The 20,421-nt window shown below is 50.8% G+C and overlaps 1 protein-coding gene across 4 annotated transcripts in view; it reads left to right on the top strand.

The window, feature by feature from the left end:
• Nucleotides 1-20,421, top strand: part of SETD5 (SET domain containing 5) — a 161,788-nt gene that overhangs the window by 72,899 nt on the left and 68,468 nt on the right. For all 4 annotated transcript variants that reach the window (XR_013346570.1, XM_077821013.1, XM_077821014.1 and 1 more), the window contains exons 4-8: nucleotides 6,753-6,964; nucleotides 7,282-7,340; nucleotides 7,716-7,903; nucleotides 9,177-9,215; nucleotides 13,200-13,442. Coding sequence is in view for 3 of the 4 variants with exons in the window: in XM_077821013.1 (XP_077677139.1) it covers nucleotides 6,753-6,964; nucleotides 7,282-7,340; nucleotides 7,716-7,903; nucleotides 9,177-9,215; nucleotides 13,200-13,442 (741 nt within the window). In the remaining variant the exon portion in view is untranslated. The remainder of the gene's footprint in view (nucleotides 1-6,752; nucleotides 6,965-7,281; nucleotides 7,341-7,715; nucleotides 7,904-9,176; nucleotides 9,216-13,199; nucleotides 13,443-20,421) is intronic.

Consider the following 20,421-nt stretch of genomic DNA (forward strand, 5'->3'; position numbering starts at 1 on the left):
CACATTCTCTTCAGCAAGCTTGACGTAGATTCAGTGGCAAGATCCCCTGGTGGTTCTTCGAGTGATTGCTCATGTGTATTCCAGAATAGGTGTGCATGCTCGCCACATGCACCGGTGCCGGAAATTTTCCCCCGGCAGTGCCCGTAGAGGGGAGCACCCCCCTGCAACCACTGAAGTGGCGTCTGCCTGGCGCGGTATAAGGGGGGCTGCTCTCCCCTCACCCTCAGTTCCTTCTTGCCATCAGTGAAGGTTGTCGGAACTGCTCAGCCCCAGCCTTGCTGCAGCTCGTCCCCAGAACTCTTCGTTTGTTCAGTAGTACCTGTAGTCAGTTAGCTAATTCAGTTAGTTTAGTTAGTCATTGAGCCCAGGCCGGGGCATGCCCCGCACCGCAGGCTTTAAGTCATGCGGCTCTTGCATGCGCTCTATGCCAAGGAGCGAACCGCACGTGGACAGTCTGCGCTGCTTGGGAGAAACCCATATCAGCGAAAGGTGCAAGATCTGTAAGTCTTTCAAGCCCCGGACCAAAAAAGAAAGGGACATTAGGGTCCGGGCCATCCTGATGGAGTCGGCGCTGGCCCCAACCCCAGCATGCCACTCCAAACTGGTACCCGGCACTGCGGCATCAGTACGTGGAAACCCTCTGGTACTATCGTCCAGTTGGCACCGCTCCCCATCCATGGGGCACGCCAAGAGGACCGGAAAGACTCCCCTCGGTGCCGTTGCGAAGAGGAAGTCTGGGAGAGAGGCTAGGCCCATGTCAGCTAGTCCTTGATCCCCATCGGGCTCTAGGCCTCCGACTCACTTTGAGCAGAGTAGTCAGGCCCCTTCGGAGCAGGCCTCTCCGGGTGTCCGGATGCCATCTACACCCAAAGCCCTCCAGGCAGCCAGGGACATCGTGTCCATGCCGGTGCTCGGAGCTCTGCCGATGTTGGCCCCACGCCACGACTGGGATCACCATAGTCACCAATGGCCCAGTACCAGTCTCAGTCGAGGGAACGTTCCCGACACCACTCAGGGCTCAGTCCATGTGGATCGCCCTCAATGCCGGCCAGACTGTCCGGATGGGTGCCGTCCGACCGGGACTCCCGGCACCGCTTGTCTTTGCGAAGCGAATACCGCCGGGACCGTGGCAGACGTCTCTCGTCTCACAGGACATACCACAGTTGGTTGCAACACAATCGTTGATGCCGTTCCCTCTCGGACTCCTGTTCCAAGTCCCCGCCAAGGCACCAAAGCCCCGGCCATCGAATGCTTGCGTCTCACCGACGCGGGTCCTCCCGTCAAAGCAGCTACTACCGTCAGTGCCGCTCCTCCGCATCGAGATCGTGGTCCCGTGGCTGGCGTAGATCCCGGCACCGCCGATACTCCTGGTCCAGAGGCAGCAGCGGATCATTCCCAGCCTGGCCTCCCCTCACAGCCGCTCGTCTACAGGCCTAGCTAGCCAGCCTGAACAGCTGGCCCCACCGGTGCCTCAGCATCCCTCTTTCGACCACCAGAAAAAAGGTCGGGGGGACCTGTGTCCTCGGTACCATGCCTGGAGTCCATCCAGGTGGTGGATCCTCCGGTGCTGGACGACACCCAAAGCACCACACTGGCCTCGCCCCATCTGGAGGAGCTGATTGCAGCCCCGCCCCCTTCCATCCCACAGGAGGACTCCCAGGCCCACCAAGACCTCCTAAAAAGGGTGGCAGCGAGCCTCCACCTCCAGGCTGAGGAGATGGAAGAGCCCTCAGACTCCCTGTTCAATGTGCTGTCCCCTTCAGCACCGGGCAGGGTGGCCTTGCCTCTCCATGAAGGGGTGGCAAGAATTTCAAATGCCCTGTGGCAAACACCAGCCTCGTTGGCTCCCATCTCTAAAAAGGTGGAGCGCAAGTACTTTGTACCCACGAAGGGACACAAGTATCTGTATACCCACCTGGCGTCCAACTCCTTGGTGGTCAAGTCGGTCAACCACAGGGAGCGGCAGGGGCAACCAGCCTCGACCCCCAAGAAGAAAGACTCTCGGAGGCTGGATACTTTTGGGAGAAAAGTTTATTCTTCTTCAAGCTTTCAGCTACGAGTAGCAAACCGTCAGGCTCTCCTGGGCCACTACGAGTTTAAACTCTGGGAATCCCTCCCCACGTTTGAGGACTCTTTCCGGGAGCGCGATAAGGAGTTTAAGGCACTTGTGGAGGAAAGGGCGGCGGCTGCAAGGGCATCCCTGCAGGGCGCTTCAGATGCATCGGACACGGCCGCATGGTCCATGGCCTCAGTGGTGTCCATGAGACGGGCGTCATGGCTTCTGCTCCCTGGCCTCTCCAGCGAAGCGCAGTCATCAATGCAAGATTTCCCTTTCGACGGGAAGGCTCTGTTTGCTGAGGAAACAGACACAAGGCTGCATGGCATGAAAGACTCCCGCACGACCCTCCAGACCTTGGGCCTCTATGTCCCTCCTCCGGCAAAACCCAAGTTCAAGCCGCAGCAGGCTCCTGCCCAGGCCGCCCTCCCAAAGTACGAGGCTGCCCACAAAAAGCGGCGGGACTATAGAAAGTGCCCGCAACGGCAATCTCAGCCTGCTCCCCAGCCTGGGTCTTCTAAGGGCAGGCGGGCGGGCAGGCAAAAGGCATTTTTGACAGGATGCTCCGGGGGACCCCGCTGGTTCTCAGACGGGACCTACCCCCAGTAAAGCCCAATCGATTGTGTGCTTTCCTCCCTGAATGGTCGCGGCTCACCTCGGACCAATTGGTCCTCAACACCATCTCCCAAGGTTACACCCTTCAATTTACCTGCTCCCCGCCCAACCCGCCTCTGCCCCCATCCCTCCTGGGGGATCCCCTCACGAGGCTCTGCTCGAGCAGGAGGTGGGGCGGCTCCTGGACCTAGGAGCTATAGAGGCTGTGCCCAAGTGGTATTACTCCCGGTATTTCCTTATCCCGAAGGCCAAAGGGGGGCTCAGGCCCATCATGGACCTGCGAGGCCTGAACCACTACATGGTGAAACTCAAGTTCGGCATGGTTTCCCTGGTCTCCATCATCCCCTCCCTGGATCCCTGGGACAAGTATGCTGCCCTCGATCTACAGGACGCGTACTTCCACATCCACATATTCGAGGGGCACAAACACTTCCTCTGTTTCGTGGTGGGACGGAGTCACTACCAATTCACGGTCCTACTGTTTGGTCTGTCCACTGACCTCAGCGTCTTTACAAAGTGTATGGCGGTGGTAGTGGCCTACCTCAGATGCCAGGGGGTCCAAATATTCCCATATCTGGACGACTGGCTAGTCAAAGGCACCTCCCGGTCGCAGGTGAGGGATCATGTGGCGCTCCTCCTGTCCACATGTACTGCCCTGGGACTGTTGATAAACAACGCCAAGTCCATGTTAGTCCCAGTCCAATGCATAGAGTTTATCAGGGCGCTACTGGACACAACGTCGGCCAGGGTGTCTCTCCCACCAGACAGGTTTGAGACCCTGAAAGGGCTCATCGACTTGGTCACAAGGTTCCCAGTGATGACAACCAGGGCTTGCCTGCAACTGCTGGGTCACATGTCTGCGTGCACAGATGCATTCCATTATGCCAGACTAAGAATGAGGCACCTCCAGCTCTGGCTGGCCTCGCAGTTCTCCCAGGCCACAGACAGAATGGACAAAGTCCTCACCGTGCCAAACTCAGTGATCACCTGCCTGCGGTGGTGGTCTGCCCCAAACAATGTGCCCCAAGGGGTTCCGTTCAGGGACAGGGCCCCGTCGTTGGAGCTGCTATCCGACGCGTCGGACCTGGGTTGGGGGGCCCATGTGGGGAACTTTCAGACCCAAGGCCTGTGGTCTCTACAAGACCTACCCTTTCATATAAAAGTCAAGGAACTCAGGGCGGTGTGACTGACATGTATGGCCTTCCACTCGCACCTGGAGGGAAAGGTAGTCAGGGTCCTCACGGACAACACGGCCTCGATGTTCTGTATCAACAGACAAGACGAAGCTCGATCCTCTGCCATGAAGCCCTCAGTCTGTGGGACTTCTGTATAGCCCACAACATCTACCTAAAAGCCTTCCACTTGCCAGGTGCCTGGAATGTCAGGGTGGATCGCTTGAGCAGGAATTTTGCCTCTCAGCACGAGTGGTCTCTACACCCGGCAATGGCTCACCAGCTCTTCCGAAGGTGGGGTACTCCCCAGATGGACCTATTTGCGACCAGGCAGAACCGATGATTCCCCCGTTTCTGCTCCAGGGGGGGCCTAGGGAAGGGCACTATCTCCGATGCCTTTACCCTGTCCTGGTCAGGCCAGCTCCTCTACGCCTTTCCCCTGTTCCCTCTGATCAGCAAGGTCCTGGAGAAAATAAAGACGGACAAAGCGAGGGTCCTCCTCGTTGGCCCGGCATGGCCCAGGCAGCACTGGTACGGGACCCTCTCGGGGCTGGCGGTAGCTCCGCCATGGCAGTTGCCGCTCCGCCAGACCTCCTCTCTCAGGGCCAGGGCCGCCGCCTCCTCCATCCCAACCTAGCAGCGCTTCACCTCACAGCCTGGTTGCTCAGGGGCTAGGTGGCGAGGAAAGGACGTGTTCGGAACAGGTTCAGCATGTCCTCCTCGAAAGTAGACGGCCCTCCACTCGCCACTCCTATGTGGCAAACTGGTCTCAGTTTTCGAGGTGGGCTGCAGGGCAGGGTGTTTCCCCGACAGCCACCCCTATCCAGCTTATCCTTGATTACCTCCTCCACCTGAGGGCCCAGGGACTGGCACCCTTGTCAGTCAGGTACACTTGGCGGCCATGTTGGCCTTTCATCCCCCAGTGCAAGGGCACACAGTGTTTTCCCATGCTATAACCGGCTGGTTCCTTAAGCGTTTGGACCGTCTCCACCCATATTCCAAGCCCCTGGATCCACAGTGGGACCTAAACCTCGTGCTGGCTCATCTCACGAAGGCCCCGTTTGAGCCACTGGCCACGTGTTCCTGGTCTCATCTCTCGTGGAAGGTGGCCTTCCTGGTAGCCATCACGTCGGCAAGGCGAGTCTCGGAGCTCAGGGCCCTAACCTCCTTATACGGTTTTTCATAAGGACAAGGTCAAGGTCCAGCTCCGCCCACACCCCGCATTCTTTCCGAAGGTGGTCTCCGCCTACCACATGGGTCAGGACATTTTTCTGCCAGTTCTTTGCCCCAAGCTTCACGCTACTAGTGAGGAACACCGTCTCCACACGCTTGACGTGAGGCGGGCTCTGGCTTTCTACCTTGAGTGGACCAAGCTGTTCAGAAAGTCTTCGCAATTGTTCATCGCCTTGGCTGAGCGCATGAAGGGTCAGACGATTTCCACTCAGCGCCTTTCTAAATAGATCAGTTCATGCATCCGTTCCTGTTATGAGCTGGCAGGGGTTCCCCCGCCGCCCATTGTGAGGGCACACTCGACTCGGGTGCAGGCCTCGTCAGCTGCCTTCGTGGCCCACATCCCCATCCAGGACATTTGTAGGGCCGCCACGTGGTCTTCGGTTCACACGTTCACCTCGCACTATGTGATCATTTCCCAGGCCAGGGATAATGCCAGGTTCGGCAGGGTGGTACTCCATCGTGGGAACTTGTGAACTCCTACCCACCTCCAACAGATATAGCTTGGAATCACCTATTGTGGAATACACATGAGTAATCACTCGAAGAAGAAAAGACAGTTACCTTTTCCATAACTGGTGTTCTTCAAGATGTGTTGCTCATGTCTATTCCACATCCCGCCCTTGTTCCCCTCTGTCGGAGTTGTCTGGCAAGAAGGAACTGAGGGTAGGGGGAAGCGTGCAGCTCCCCTTATACCTCGCCAGGCAGGTGCCACTCCAGGTGTCGGGGCGGGGCGCTCCCCCCTATGGCTACTGCTAGGAGAAAAACTTCCGGCAGTGGTGCATGTGGTGAGCACGCACACCTATTGTGGACTAGACATGAGCAACACATCTCAAAGAACACCAGTTACAGAAAAGGTAACTGTCTTTTCCTGCAATGCTCTGGGAGGCAAATAGGAAAATCTGCAACAGCTTCCTTTAAATTTTAAAATGGAGGATTTTGTTGAATGAACTATATGAATGTGTAACACCTTCCACAGTATCCTCGCTGGTAGTGTTTGATACCAACTGCAATTTATTTTACACTGTCTTCACACTTGGTTTTTAGTGTGCTGCAGATTTTCATATTGAGAACACAACTGTCAGAACTTGGGAAGGTGGGGGAGAAGTTAAAGACTTGAGATATGCAGAGGGAAAGCATGGAAAGTGGTTTGAGATTTTGGGTTAAGCACATTAGCTGGAAGTTTTTTCAAAACGATTAGCAGAGAAACAGTCAATATTGACATTTGAATTGTTCTCAGAGGTTTCAATGTCAACAGCCCATTGAGACAAATTGTGCAGTTCACATCTCTCAGAACTATTGCTTCAAGCTATTTGCAGGCTGTTTTCCATTCAGATTGTTTGTTGGTTTCCTGGATGGCTGTTGAGTTAGAACTGAGTTTATGCCTACACTGTAAGTTACTTTGGTATAATTTCTGTCGCTTAGGGGTGTGAATAAGCCACACTCCAGAGTGATGTAAATTGTGGACAACACTATGTCAGCAGGAGAGCTTCTACCGTCAACATAGCTACTGCCTCTTGCGGAGGCAGGAGTTAGTAAGCCAATGGGAGAGCTCTGTCCTGTCGGCTTAAAGCACTTTCACCAGAAGTGCTTCAGCAGCACAGCTGCAGTGTAGACATACTCTAAGACTTTGAACTCCCTATGTTCAAAATAATACTGATGGAAATGTTTATTTTCAGGATCATAATTATGGAGCTCCTCCTCCTCCGACCCCTCCAGCATCTCCCCCAGTTCAGACTATCATCCCTCGGGCCGAGCTGAATGGCTTGCACTCACCTGACGAGGAGAACTCTGGGGACAGTGAGAGCACCTCAGAGGGAGAGTCCATTCCCAGCTGGTGTCACTGCACTCTCTCTCAAGATGGCTTCCTCATCAAGTGTGACAAATGCAGGTAACTTCTGATACATTGCAGAATGGAACGGTTCCTGCTTTCACTTCTATTGCCAGACCATCACATTTGAGTTGGGGATCAACTTTCTGTTGCTGGTTGAAGTGTTCTCTCGAGTGCTTTGCCAAGTATCAGTCCTCCCCCTTTGTTCTGTCAACCTGACAAGTGTTGGTGGCACTAGGAGTGGAGATGAGAATGACAAATTGATGCTCTTATCACCCTGGGCCCCTTGCAGGGCATGCAGCTTGTGACATCTGGTTGACTTTCAAGTTGACTGACCCTTACAAAACTGGCTTCAATTGTTCATTCTCTTTTTGCAGGGGAATGAGCAGGGGAAAAGTGATCAGACTCCGCCGCCGGAAGCAGGACAATGTGTCAGGTAAGGCTGCAATCATGCTGTGAGTAAAGGTGACACTGTTGTCTCCTCCAACAGGGCCAGAAGGTTCTTTGTTCCTGTCTCTCAGTGCTGTCACCTGTAGCTGTGATAAACACAATAATGTGTCTTTTTCTCTCCACCCTTGGGAGTCAAGGGATGTGGCAAGTTCTCTGCGGGGCAGAGAGACCAAATATGCAGTAATATCATCTTGTGCAGTGTCAGAAGGTTGGGAGAGCGGTGGAGGGGAGGTTGAACTTGCGGGGCTCTGAGGTTGAGGAGCAATGTCTAGCTAGCAAATCATTGTGAAGGAGGACCAAGAAGCATGCAGATCTCTCCAAGATAGACATAAAGTTGCTAACATGATACTCCTCCCTGCAGGTGGAGACAGTAGTGCAACCGAGAGTTGGGATGAGGAACTCTCTCCCTCCACAGTGTTGTACACAGCTACGCAGCACACACCAACAAGCATCACTCTCACTGTTAATCGGGTCCGTAGAAACAAACCTAAGAAGCGGAAAAGGAGTATGGAGAAAGCTCGCACTGCACCAAAGGCCAAGAAGATCAAGGTATGTGAGCATGGCAAAAACAGCCCAGACCAAATGCTGGGCACAGTATTGGTGAGTGCAGGCTGACCCCTGCTGCGGTCAGCATGCCCAAAAGTGGGTCATCCTTTGGTTACTTCAAGTAAGCCTGTATGGAAAGGAAGTTCTCATGTCCCACCACTGCCTCATCTTTATGAGCTGCTTAGCCACCCCAGCCTGGAGCTTGCAGATTGATCTGTCTTCCCCTTTGTTTCCCTGTACTGCCCTTTGGCATTCAGAGGCTTTAGGTTCGGTTTTGAATTGCATCTCCGTTTTTCTTGCTGGTTCATCAGAATTCAGAAAAACCTGTTCAGGGGTCCACATCTGCTTGTGGCAGAAGGTTCATTGATACGATGGGACTGAAACGTTAGGAGGACTCTGTTCTTTTTTCTCAGAGGTGTGTGCTGTGTGTCTGGGATGCAGTTACTGGTGGGGGTGGGCTGATTCTTGGGAAGGAGATCTCCATGGGTGCTTTTCATTGTCTAACAGCCCCCTTTCTGGAGTTCCCACAAGTTGTGGCACTTCTGGGTGGCTTTCTTTGAGATGGTATGAGGCTGATGAAAGGATTTGGGGATTTTGAATTGCTTTGGATTGTTCTTCGTCATGCCTGTCTGTGTTGTGAAGCAGACAATACATGTTGTTTGTGTCTTCTTCACCAGCAGCTTGATTAGTGTAGTTTGCTACTTACTTGGGCTTTCCGTGAAATTGATCTGCCGCCACAGAGATAGCAGAATGCGGCTTACTTGTTAGGGTTAAGGAATTGATAGCACCATCCCTCTGTGATCTGCAGTGGTTGCTGATAAACCAGCTGGTTCAATTCTTAGAATTACTGAATAATAAAGCTCAATGAGAGATGGTCCCCGACCCTCCTCCTTACCAAGGCAGTTGAGATTGGTCAGCTCACTCTTTCTCGTGGTCCCAAGGTTTTTCCTTAGTCAGGTCAGGGGGGATGAACTTTCTCAGTTCAGGAATAATGTCTGTGAAACTCCCTCTCTGAGAATGTCTGCTGGAGTCCTTCTGTGGAGCTTTTCTGTTCAGGTCCAGCACCTCCTGTTTAAATCTTCCTGTGGCTTCTGCCATTTTTTTGTGAAATGCTGTGATCTCTGGGCCATTGGGCTGGGAGTAATTTACATGTTTAATGTTATCTAATTTAAATGTGATCCTTGGACTCCATCGAGTGGTGGGGGAGAGAGCTTTATAGAAATCTAAAGAAAGGGTATAAATACTGATGGGCATCGTTCTCTTGTTTTGGGCACAGGCCTTTCGAGAAGGTTCACGGAAATCTCTGCGGATGAAGGTGAGTGGAACTGAGCTGCCTGCATGATTGTGTCACTTCTCTCAGCAGTTTTTTTCCTGATTTGTCTGTCTGGGGCTCTCTGATTCTGACACTAGCTTCTGGATAAGCCCTGACCTTTCACGCACCAGAAAGGAACCCTTTCTGAGTTGGTGTTAGAGGAATTTCCCATTGGTTGGTGAACTCTGCTTTCATCTGAGAGGGCTTATCAATTTCTCTCTGCTGGGTAAACCCCACCCTGCCACCTAGCGTGAGGTTGATCAGTGACACCTGTGAGGAGAGATTTTGAGTGTGAGAATGCAGGATTGAGTCATGGCCCAGTATCTAGTGAGGTAAGCTGTCATTTGACTCATCTAATCTAATGTACTTGTACGTTAAGTTTAAATAATATTGGGGTCCACAACAGAAATGGTCTTGTTCCTCTCCATGCCCCATGAACTGGGATGGATGAATGCAAGTATTCAGGCTTTCTGGGTTGGTAATGGTTGTCTCACAAGTACCATTTCTGGGGAAAGGATTACATTTGGACCAAAGCACTGTCCTAGAAATGTAGCATTTATCCTACCAGATCAGACCAAGGTCCATCTGTGATGTACCAGGGTACAATCTTGACTAATGAGCAGCTATGTCACCCCTGCCCTGCAGCTTTGGGTGCCGTACAATGTCTTGCTGAAGGAGTTCCCACTTGGATTGTTCACAAACAGCCTTTGAGTGTGCAAGCCACACCTTGAGTGTCTGTGCAACTGCAGCCTGCCAGCCACGCTGGGGTTACTCCTAGGTCCACCATGCTTTGTATTTCTGTTCCTGTACCTTGACAGTGGGCCCTGTAGGGTCTGCTGGAAAAGGTGGCTGTGGCCCTTCTGTAATGATTTTTTTGAGTTAGCAAGTGTCTTCCCTGGCTTGTTAGAAAACCCCTCTTTGTGTTCTTGCAGCACAGACAACACCTCTCTTTGACTGTTTCCAGCCACCACACTTGAGACTCGCTCAAAATTTGGTGTACCAGTGCTTGAAGTGTAAGCCTCATTTAAAATAACAAGCTGTGCATAAACTTTGCTTGCTGCGTCACTTTGACATACCAGGGTACAGTCTAGGCTGGAGGCTACGGCAGCAAAGCATTGTAAAGGGCACCCCAGGATAGAGGGCAGGGGTGACACAGCAGCTCATTAGTCTGGATTGTACCCTGGTATGTCTCACCATCCTAGTTCAGTATCTTGGCTCTGATAGTCGCCAATATCAGATGGTTCAGAGGAAGTTGCACAAAATCCTGTAGTGGACAGTTATATATGTAACTCAAGTTTCTGAATATTGTTATCCTTTGTTTATCTAATCTAACATAATTGTGAATGTTCTTATTATGCTCTGAGGTTATTCTGTGGTGCCTGTCACTGAAGTATCCGTTCCAAAAACATTTCAGTCCTTTATGAATCCTGCTAAGTTCTTGGCCTCGGTATCTTGTGTCAGAGAGTTCCATGGGTTAATTATGTCATGTAAAAAGAATTTCCCTTTTAAATACATTGCCTTCCAATGTTATTGTTTGGCTCCCTTGCTGTAGTCTTATAGGAGAGGGTAAACAGGAGCACCTAATTACGTTCTCTCTCATTCACTTTTAATAATGCCTTTATCATGGCCTCATTCATTTCCTGTCAAAACTACAATCCCAGTCTTCTCAGTATCATCTTATGCAGAGGTCTTTCCATGCTTCTAGCCACTTTTCATTGCCCGTTCTGCACCCACGCTATTTGTGCTCAGGATTAGAGCCCTCCACTGTGTTGGGTGCTGCACTAACATGTAAAACACAGTCTGGTTTGAGAGAATGCAGCAAATGAGTGTGAAAACAATGGAAGGGAAGGTAGGACAAGGTAACAGTGCTAATATTGACAGGTTTCAGAGTAACAGCCGTGTTAGTCTGTATTCGCAAAAAGAAAAGGAGGACTTGTGGCACCTTAGAGACTAACCAATTTATTTGAGCATGAGCTTTCGTGAGCTACAGCTCACTTCATCAGATGCATACCGTGGAAAGTCTGCTGCAGTTTCCACGGTATGCATCTGATGAAGTGAGCTGTAGCTCACGAAAGCTCATGCTCAAATAAATTGGTTAGTCTCTAAGGTGCCACAAGTCCTCCTTTTCTTTTAGTGCTAATACTGTATACTTACATATTTATTTTACAGTTATTTATTAATTACATCATTGTCGCACCTAGAGCCCTTGTCATGGACCAGAACTCCATTGTGCTAGGTGCTGTACAAACAAAGAACAAAAAGACAGTTCCTGCCCCCGAGGAGCTTACAATCTAAGTGTGAAACAAGAAACAGATGTATACAGAGGTGTGGGATCACAGGGAATCTGTGAGAGAGTATTAGTGGTAGGCAGGGGTCTCAGCACACCAGCAGCCTGACTGTTGTCGGGTTCTTCCTAGGCATCCCAGCAAAGGAGCATTTGAAGGAGGATAATGAGGCAGCTTTGTAGGTGTTTATGGTGCGTGCCTTGCAAATGCAGGGTTAGCCTGGGAGAAAGCACGAAGGTGCTTGTTTGTGAAAACTTTACAATTAGGTGATGGAGGCTGGAATCACGGGTCAATTGGAGGCAGGAGTTGGCAGCAAATGAGAAATTATATGTAAAGTGCGGATTGATCCTGAGTGGCCTTAAAAGTGAATACAAGCAACTTACATTTGATTCAGTAGAGAGCATGGAGCTGGTGGAGAGATACCGAGAGACACGATCAAAGTGACAGGCTAGGACAGGGGTGGCCAACCTGAGCCTGAGAAGGAGCCAGAATTTACCAATGTACATTGCCAAAGAGCCACAGTAATACATCAGCAGCCCCCCCATCAGCATTCCCTGAGCGCCTTCCGCTCACTGGCCTGCCGATCAGCGCCTCCCCCTCCCTCCCCGCACCTCCTGATCAGCTGTTTTCGTGGCATGCAGGAGGCTCTGGGGGGGAAGGAGAGGAGCGAGGGCATGGCAGGTTCAAGGAAGGGGAAGGGGGGAGTGGGGGCAGGGCCTGTGGCAGAGCCAAGGGTTGAGCAGTGAGCACTCTCCGGCACATTCAAAAGTTGGCACCTGTAGCTCCAGCCCCGGAGTCGGTGCCTGTACAAGGAGCTGCATATTAACTTCTGAAGAGCCTCATGTGGCTCCGGAGCCCCAGGTTGGCCACCGCGGGCTAGGAAAATGATCTTAGCAGCAGCATTCTTAATGGATATGAGTGGAGCAAGATTGCATTTGTCAAGATCAGAGGGCAGGATGTTGCAGTAATCAAGACACAGGATGATGAACCCTTGGACAATGGGCACAGCTGTAATGTTCCAAGCCGGAGTGAAGTGTTAGTTAAAAATAACAAAATATAAACAATTTTATTATGTGTCTATTTCTACTATTTAATCCTCCACCTGTTCTGTTATTTCTGCCTTTCCCTTTTTGCAACCTCTACACAAGTGTGCATTTTTACTAGCTTATTGCTACTTTTTATTCTTAAACATTTACCTTTTAGTGTTTTGTCCTTTCTGTTGTTGGGGTTGGGAACTATAGAAGGAATGTTGGGGCGAGAGCAAAATGAGGAGTGGGGAATAAAGGGCTGGAAAGGGAAGAGTAGGCAAGAGGAGCAGGGAAAAAGGAGGAGGTCATGAGGCAAGTGAGAAAAACAGGTCTTGTTTCTCTGTTCCCCATGCCTCTGAGTCTGTCTCCTTTCCATATAGGACAACTCAAGCAGTGTGTCCCTTATGGGTTTCACCCAACGCTAAATTTTCCATGGCTCACTAGTAAGAAGCAGCTCTGTGATAGAGGGTGGAAAATGTAATGGTACCACCTCTTGGATACCCATGTGGTCATCTGAGTATTTGAGTGGGGCCCAGGGCTGGTGTGCGACTCACTTTTCTAGTTCTGGCAACAGAGGAAGAAGACTGGTGAGCTCCAGCACTTCCACCAGAGCTTCTAGGATTGAGTTTTCTCCCAGCAAGTACTATTCATTCACCCTATGTTCTCTGATGCAGAATTCTCCTTCTGAAGCACATGCCTTGGATGAGAACACAGCTGAGGGTTGGGAGAACCGGATACGGCTCTGGACAGATCAGTATGAAGAAGCCTTTACTAACCAGTACAGTGCTGATGTACAGAACCTCCTGGAACAGCATCTAAGTGCCAATAAAGAATTTGTGGGCAAAACTGCTGTGCTGGACACAATCAACAAGACAGAGTTGTCCTGCAATAATACAGTTATTGGGTCCCAGATGCAGGTAAGAACCAGTGTGAATGCAGGTAAGAACCAGTGTGAATACAGGAGCAGGTGGAGGCCAATCCATGGGGTCCTAAGTGCAAAGTCTCAGCTGGTGAGCAAGAAGACCATTTCAAGTCCCTGATGCAGATAAAGGCATATCTGTGTATAAGTATTTGCAGTAGAAATAGGGAGATATGCTATTGTTCAAGGCGTTGGTTAAAACCTCATCTGGAAAACTGTGTGCAGTTCGGGTCATCCATGTTCAAGAAAGATGTATTCATACTGGAACAGGTGCAGAGAAGGGCTCCAAGGCCGATCATGGGAATTGAGCTTGTCTTACAAGAGGAGACTAAAAGAGCTTGGCTTGTGTAGCTAGCAAAATGAAGGCTGAGAGGAGATATGACTGGTGTCTATACATACACCTGAGAGGAGATGAGCTATTTAAGCAAAATGAACAATGCTGGCACAAAAACAAATGGGTATAAACTGGCTGTGCATACATTCAGGCTGAAAATTCGAAGAAGGTTTCTAACCATGAGCAGTGAGTTTCTGGAATAGGCTCCCAATAGGATTGGTGCGGGTAAATAACCCAACTAGTTTTAGTTTATGGATATGATTATCTGACGAAGTTGCCTGCAGTATCAAGGGGTTGAATTCAATGACCCTGAAGATCCCTTCCAGTCCTGTGTTTCTATATATAGAAGGAAGAGGTTAACATAGTTCATGAGTAAGGCTAAGATTTTGTCATGGATATTATTAGTAAAGGTCATGGACAGGTCACTGGCAATAAGGAAAAATTAATGGAAGCCCATGACCTGTCCCTGACTTTTACTAAAAATATCCCTGACAAAGTAGAGAGCCTAGCTGCGGGATCCCCGCACCGCCTTCAGAGGTTTGGCAGCTGCTGGGCCACTCTGGGGGCCCCCACCAGCTGTGGGGGCTCGGAGCTCCAAGGTACCACCCACGGCCGCCGGAAGCTTTGAAGGACCTACAGTGCCTGCGGTTGCTCGGAACTCCAGGTGTCCCGCCGCCTGCAGCAGCTAGGAGCTGCAGTGGGGGAGGGGAGCCCTGCCACCCAAGGCAGCTGGGAGCTTTGGGGGGAGCAGTTAAGAGCTGCCTGGGGCCCACAGTGGCCAGGAACTCCAGGGGAGCTGGGGTCCCCCCGCTGCAGTTCCTGGTCGACAGGGCTGAATTCACAGAGTTCTCTAGAAGTCATGGATTCCGTGACCTCCGTGAAAAAATCGTAGCCTTATTTATGTGACATCAGGCCAAGAGTCTTTACCACTTTTTGCGCACCCTTCCCAACTCTGTTTACAGAAGAATGAGGCCCTTCTCAGGGATAGGTCCAGAAATCTTCCTGACCTAACCAAACCATTGCTGCTACATAAGGGATGTTTTATATCTTCCTGGAATATGTTTTCTTTTTTGTGCTAAGGTCCACACATTCATTGCAATGGGTACTTCAGTCTTACAGATTAGGGGCAGAATCCCTCCTGTCAGTCTCTGGAGCAGGGGTTATTTCCTGCCTCCTGATGTTCCCTCCAGTTTTTTCTGCCTTTACAGCAGCCAGTGGCTCAACCACCCTCCCTGCTGCAAAGCTTTTCTGAGGGAAATTCCAAACTTTGCTTCAAATTTGTAGACTAACAGTTGGACTCAATAATGTCTTGTCTAATTCCCAGTTGTGTCCCAAGGCTGTACTGGATTTTTGAGGAGATTGTCTCTGAGCTCAGGTTTGCTCCTCTGTCTGAAGCAGGATCATAGGGACAAACTCCCCAAAGGAGGATAAAATGAATAATACATTCAGCACCATTTCCCTCCTCAGTTTCAGAGTGCAGCATTGCATATCAGTGCAGAAAGGACCAGGCCATAGATGTGCTGATTCTTGAAGCATGCAGATCTCTCCCACCACCAGGGGAATTCTTCCACTTTAGGAAAGGAAGGTCAGCATTTCACATCCAAGTTAGAGAACCAAATCGTAAACTTTAATTTTTTATTGAAACCAAATAGAGAAGAGACTGTCAGGCAAGAGTGTAATGAGAACTGTAAAATTACACTTAGGGGGTCTGCATTGCCCTAGACGATCTATAACTATCTGTCCTCATACACACTGGGAAGATATATAAAAGGGGCAGAGGTGTCCTGACAGACCTACAAGACTGAGAAAGTATCAAGTTGTCATCAGCTGCTGCTGCTGTGGGTTGCCATGCCCTGGCTGTTGGGCTGGCGTTCCCAGCTGTGGGTCGCCATGCTCAAATATCCAGGTTATTGCTCGAAGTTTCTGCTGCAGGCTGCCATGCCTCTACTCCACCTCCCCCTACCCCCCAGCAGATAGCTGTGGAGTGATGAGCGTGACAGCTGCCCAAATGTGGAAGAACTGACAGGCTGTAAGGAGCCTCCACCATTTACTTCTTTCGCACTCACGACCACCCACACAGTCTAAAGTTTATAAGGCCAGAAGGTTCCTCAGTATGCACCAGACAAAATTTGTCCCATTGTCTCTAACAAAGATACGTGTGGCTATTATCCCTGGTGGTCAAGGACTCAGCATTTATAACTGGGGGAGATTTTTACCAGACAATGGCCTCCTCACTGTGCAGGCCCTTCACAAGCAACTGAGTCCAGGCAGTCCTGGCCTCAGCCCCCTCCTTTGAGCATGAAAACTCTCAGGGAGCAGGTCAACAGAAACAAACAAACATGAACTGTCATCTGCCACCTTAAGCACCCTTGTCGCTCTCATCAGGTTGGACAATATTACAAGTGTAGTCTTCTCAACCTAAAAAATTCACATGGCTGAAGGGTTTCTCCCTGAAGAGAGAGAACTAGAGACTCAAATCTTTTACATGCAGGTAAATGAGGTCTTGAAGCTGATTTGTTTGAGCATCTCATCCCCAGCTATCTTAGTGATACAATGGGAACTTTATGGAAACCTGAGGCTATTCAGAGTCATCAGAAAAGTTGGCTTTTAATTCTAACTCCTACCAAACACTGTAGAAAGGAATAGATGTAATATGGCAAGTTGAAGCAATCTGTGAAGTGCAATAGGAGAAAATATCTCTTTGCAAGTGGTAGCTAGAACAAGTACAGGGTCAATAACTGCCCTCAGTTGCCTCAGAGCTATCTGCAGGTCTCCTGACCCTTGTTATTTGGAGTTAGACCCCAGATTGGTGCCTGGCTCTTTGAATTTGAGAGCAAAAGGGCTACTAATAACTTTGACTAAATGAAGTCATTGGACATTGTCCAGAGGGGACTATGCAAGAATGCCAAGATGAACTTTGTCCCATTCACAATCTCAGCAACCCAGGGAAAAGCTGTGACATGAATGAAGGATTCAGAATCATTGGGGTTACAAGTGACCACAGGGGTCAGTCTAATCCCCTGCCAATGTGCAGGATTTGTTGTGTCTAAACCATCCAAGAGAGACGGCTATCCAGCCTCCTTTGGAAAACCTCCAGGGAAGGAGCTTCCGCAGCCTCCCTAAGCAGTCTGTTCCCCTGTCCTGAACTGTTCTTACAGTTAGAGGAAGTTTTTCCTGAGATTTAATCTAAATCTGCTATGCTGTGGTTTGAACCCGTTGCCTCTTGTCTTGCCATTGTGAATTTCAGATCAGAGCACTACAACCTGATCCCCATCCGATTTTTAGCCTCAGAAAATCATGAACAAGCAGAGAGAGGCCCTGTCAGAAACATCTGCTCGTTCATGTTTATTCCATACTAGGTGTGTGCGCACACCACGTGCACTGTTGCCGTAGATTTTTCCCTTAGTAGTATCCATTGGGCTGGCTCTATGGCCCTCTGATGCCACAGGTTATGCAGTGGTATAAGGGACGCTGCTGGCCCCTCACCCTCTCGGTTCCTTCTTACAGCACGTGACAGTTGCTGGAACAGCCCTTGTTGCTTTGGCAAGGCTTCTTCCTATTGGTTTTCTGAGGTTTTTCTGTGTTCATTGTTATCATAGTGTAGTGTATATGGATTCAAGTAGTTTTAGTGTATATAATTAGTGTAAATAGTTAGTTCCTGTCATAGAGGGACTTTCGCCCCAGGTGCCAGGCATGCCCCTTTCGCTGGTCTTCAAGTCTTTTACCTCCTGTGGCAAGCCTATGCTCCTGAGTGACCTGCACTCCAGCTACTTACAGTGCGTGGGTGCAACTCGTGTGAAGGACAAATGCCAGATCTGTCAGGACTTCAGACCCCTCACGAAAAAAGACAGGGACATCAGACTGACAGCTGTCCTCATGCAAGCTACCCTCAGACCTGTCTCAGAGCTGAGCCTCTCCGATTTGACGCCAAGTACTTTGGTGTCAGGGTAAAGCGCTCCTCCAGCATTGAGCTCTTCATGGCACCGTCTCTGGTGCCAAGGAAGTAGTACAAGAAGCAGCATACTGAGAGAGGGCACTCACTCGTGCAGAAGACAGACAAGTGGAGAGAAGGCTGTTTAGTGAGACCTATGCCAGGCCATTCTTTTACCCCTGGACCTGTGTCGGCACTGTCGACTCTGCCGCATTCAGCCTGGTATGGGACCCTCTGCCGACACAAGGAAACCACTGCAGTGCCAGCGGACTGACAATGCTATTGACCCCAGAAGCTTTTCAGGTGGCCAGGGACCTTCTCTTTTTTCCGGTCCTGCCAGCTCCAATGGGGCACCCACCAGCTCTGGCGTCCGGAAGCAGAAGGGAACAGGGTGCGTCAGGCACCTTCCCAGCACCACCTAGGGGCAAGCCCCACTTGATTCCAGCATCCCGATCTCTGGCACACCACTGGTTCCCGGAGCCCAAGCACCACATGGAGGCAGAAGTGGGTACTGCTTCACTGTGGCTGCTGAGAGAAGAATCCTCTTCAGAGTCTGAAGGGGAACCTTATGTACTGCCAAAAGCCCACCATCGGTACCCAGCCTATGCTCCACTGAGCTTCAGCGCCAGTCCTCCAGCAGGCACCTAGCCAGCGGGTCACTGGCCTATGCAGTGGCCCTATTGGAACCTCTGGGGGTTTCCCCTGATGCTGGGTCCTTCCTCCCACCAATCCTACTCTGTGGTCTCTGAAAGATGGGCTAACGCTCCTTCCCACTTGGCACCGGACCCCGACTCTGCTACTGACTCCAGTACTGACTTCCAAGAGATGCCTCTAGTGGACATAGTCAAGGCAGAAGAAGAAGGAGGAGCCCCTCCCCTGGTGCAAGCCTTCTCCTTGTCCTACCCAGCTAAGGCTGTCGCGGGTCTCAGTAGCCTGCTTCCATAGGACAATTTCTGGGCCCATCAGGACCTTCTGAAGTGGGTCGCTTCAAACTTGGACTTGGAGATCGAGGAGCTCCAAGAGACATCACAGAGTCTTACTGATATCCTGGCTGCAGCAGCTCCATCCAAGGTGGCCCTGCCCATCAATGAGATGGTGATGGGACCAGTCAAGGCCCTGGGGCAAACTCCTTCTTCTTTGGCCCCTACTTCAAAGAGGGCAGAAAAGAATTCGGTGCCGGCAGGCAAGTTTGAATACCTGCACTCACTTTGCTGGGGAAATACGATATTAATCTGTGGGACTCCCTGAATAAATTCAAAGACTCCCTGCCCCAAAAGTCAAGACAGGAGTTTGCAGCCTCCTAGAAGAGGGTTAGAACATGGCCAGGACCTTTCTCGAGGCGGCTCTGCATGCTGCCAACTCTGAAGCCTAGATAGTGGCCTCTGTGGTCACCATGAGGCACTGTTCCTGGCTCCAGTCCTCTGGCCTTCCCAGTGAGGTCCAACAGTCCATCCAGGACCTTCCCTTCGAAGGCTCCTCTCTTTTCTCAGAGCAGATGGACACAAGACTTCATGGGCCGAAGGGCTCAGGGGCCACTCTATGATCCTTAGGTCTGTACGCTCCGTCTGCTTCCAGAAAGCACTTCAGGCCTCAGCAGCATCCTTGGTTCTTGGCACCTCCAAGACAGGAGCCCTACAAAAGAAAAAGGAGTTATAAACAGCGCCAACCATTTCTGCCCACTTCAGCCTCCCAGTCGGGTCTCAGAGATACTCTGGTCGGCCCAAGCAGGCCTTTTGAAGGTGTGTCCAATGGCGCTGTACCAGTCACCGTATCGGATCTGCCTCCCCTTTTATTTTTGGATCGTCTGTCACTCTTCAGCCTGGCATGGTCATTCACAACATTGGACCATTGGTCCTGAACACAGTGACAGTTGGTATATACCCTGCAGTTTCTGCCTCCCCTCGCCCCATACCTCTTCAGGGACCCTTTTCATGATCAACTCCTCCTCTCGGAGGTGTAATCCCCCCCTACTTATGGGGGCCATGGAGGAAGTTCCTCAAGACTAGAGAGGGAAGAGGTTCTACTCCTGGTATTTCCTAATGCCAGAGGGGGCCTCCAGCATATCATGGACCTATGTTGCCTCAGCTGATCTCCAGAAATTGAGGTTCCACATGGTCTTCCTGGCCTCCATCATTCCTTCCCTGGATCCGGGGGACTGGTACGCCGCCCTCGACTTAAAGGACGCGTACTTTCACATTTCTATCTCCCGTGGCCACAGAAGATTTTTCAGGTTTACAGTGAGTCAACGCCACTACCACTGCTTATCGGCAGCCCTGCGCGTTTGCACAACGTGTACGGTGGTTGTTGCAGCCTTCCTCGGGCAGCAAGGCATACGAGTCTACCTGTACCTCTGTGACTGGCAGATCAAAAGTCAGTCGCAGGCTCAAGTACAGAATAGCATCAGCACAGTCCAAGCCACCTTCTGCGCACTGGGCCTGCTGATAAACGAGCAGAAGTCAACTCTTGTTCCAGGGTTCAGAGAATGGAATTTATTTGGGCTGTGGTCAACTTGACCCAAGCAAGGACATTCCTGCTGGAGGCCTTTTTCCAGACCATGATGGACCTGATATCCAATAACATGGCCCACCCAATCACAACAGCTCGGGTGTGCCTCAAGCTTCTAGGTCACATGGCGGCTTGTACTTACATGGTTCAATATGCAAGGCTGCGCCTCGGGCCCCTCCAAATGTGGCTAGCGTCAATTTACTCCCT

Source organism: Eretmochelys imbricata, chromosome 7 (genome assembly GCF_965152235.1).
Source record: "Eretmochelys imbricata isolate rEreImb1 chromosome 7, rEreImb1.hap1, whole genome shotgun sequence".
In the NCBI taxonomy this organism is placed as follows: domain Eukaryota; kingdom Metazoa; phylum Chordata; order Testudines; family Cheloniidae; genus Eretmochelys; species Eretmochelys imbricata.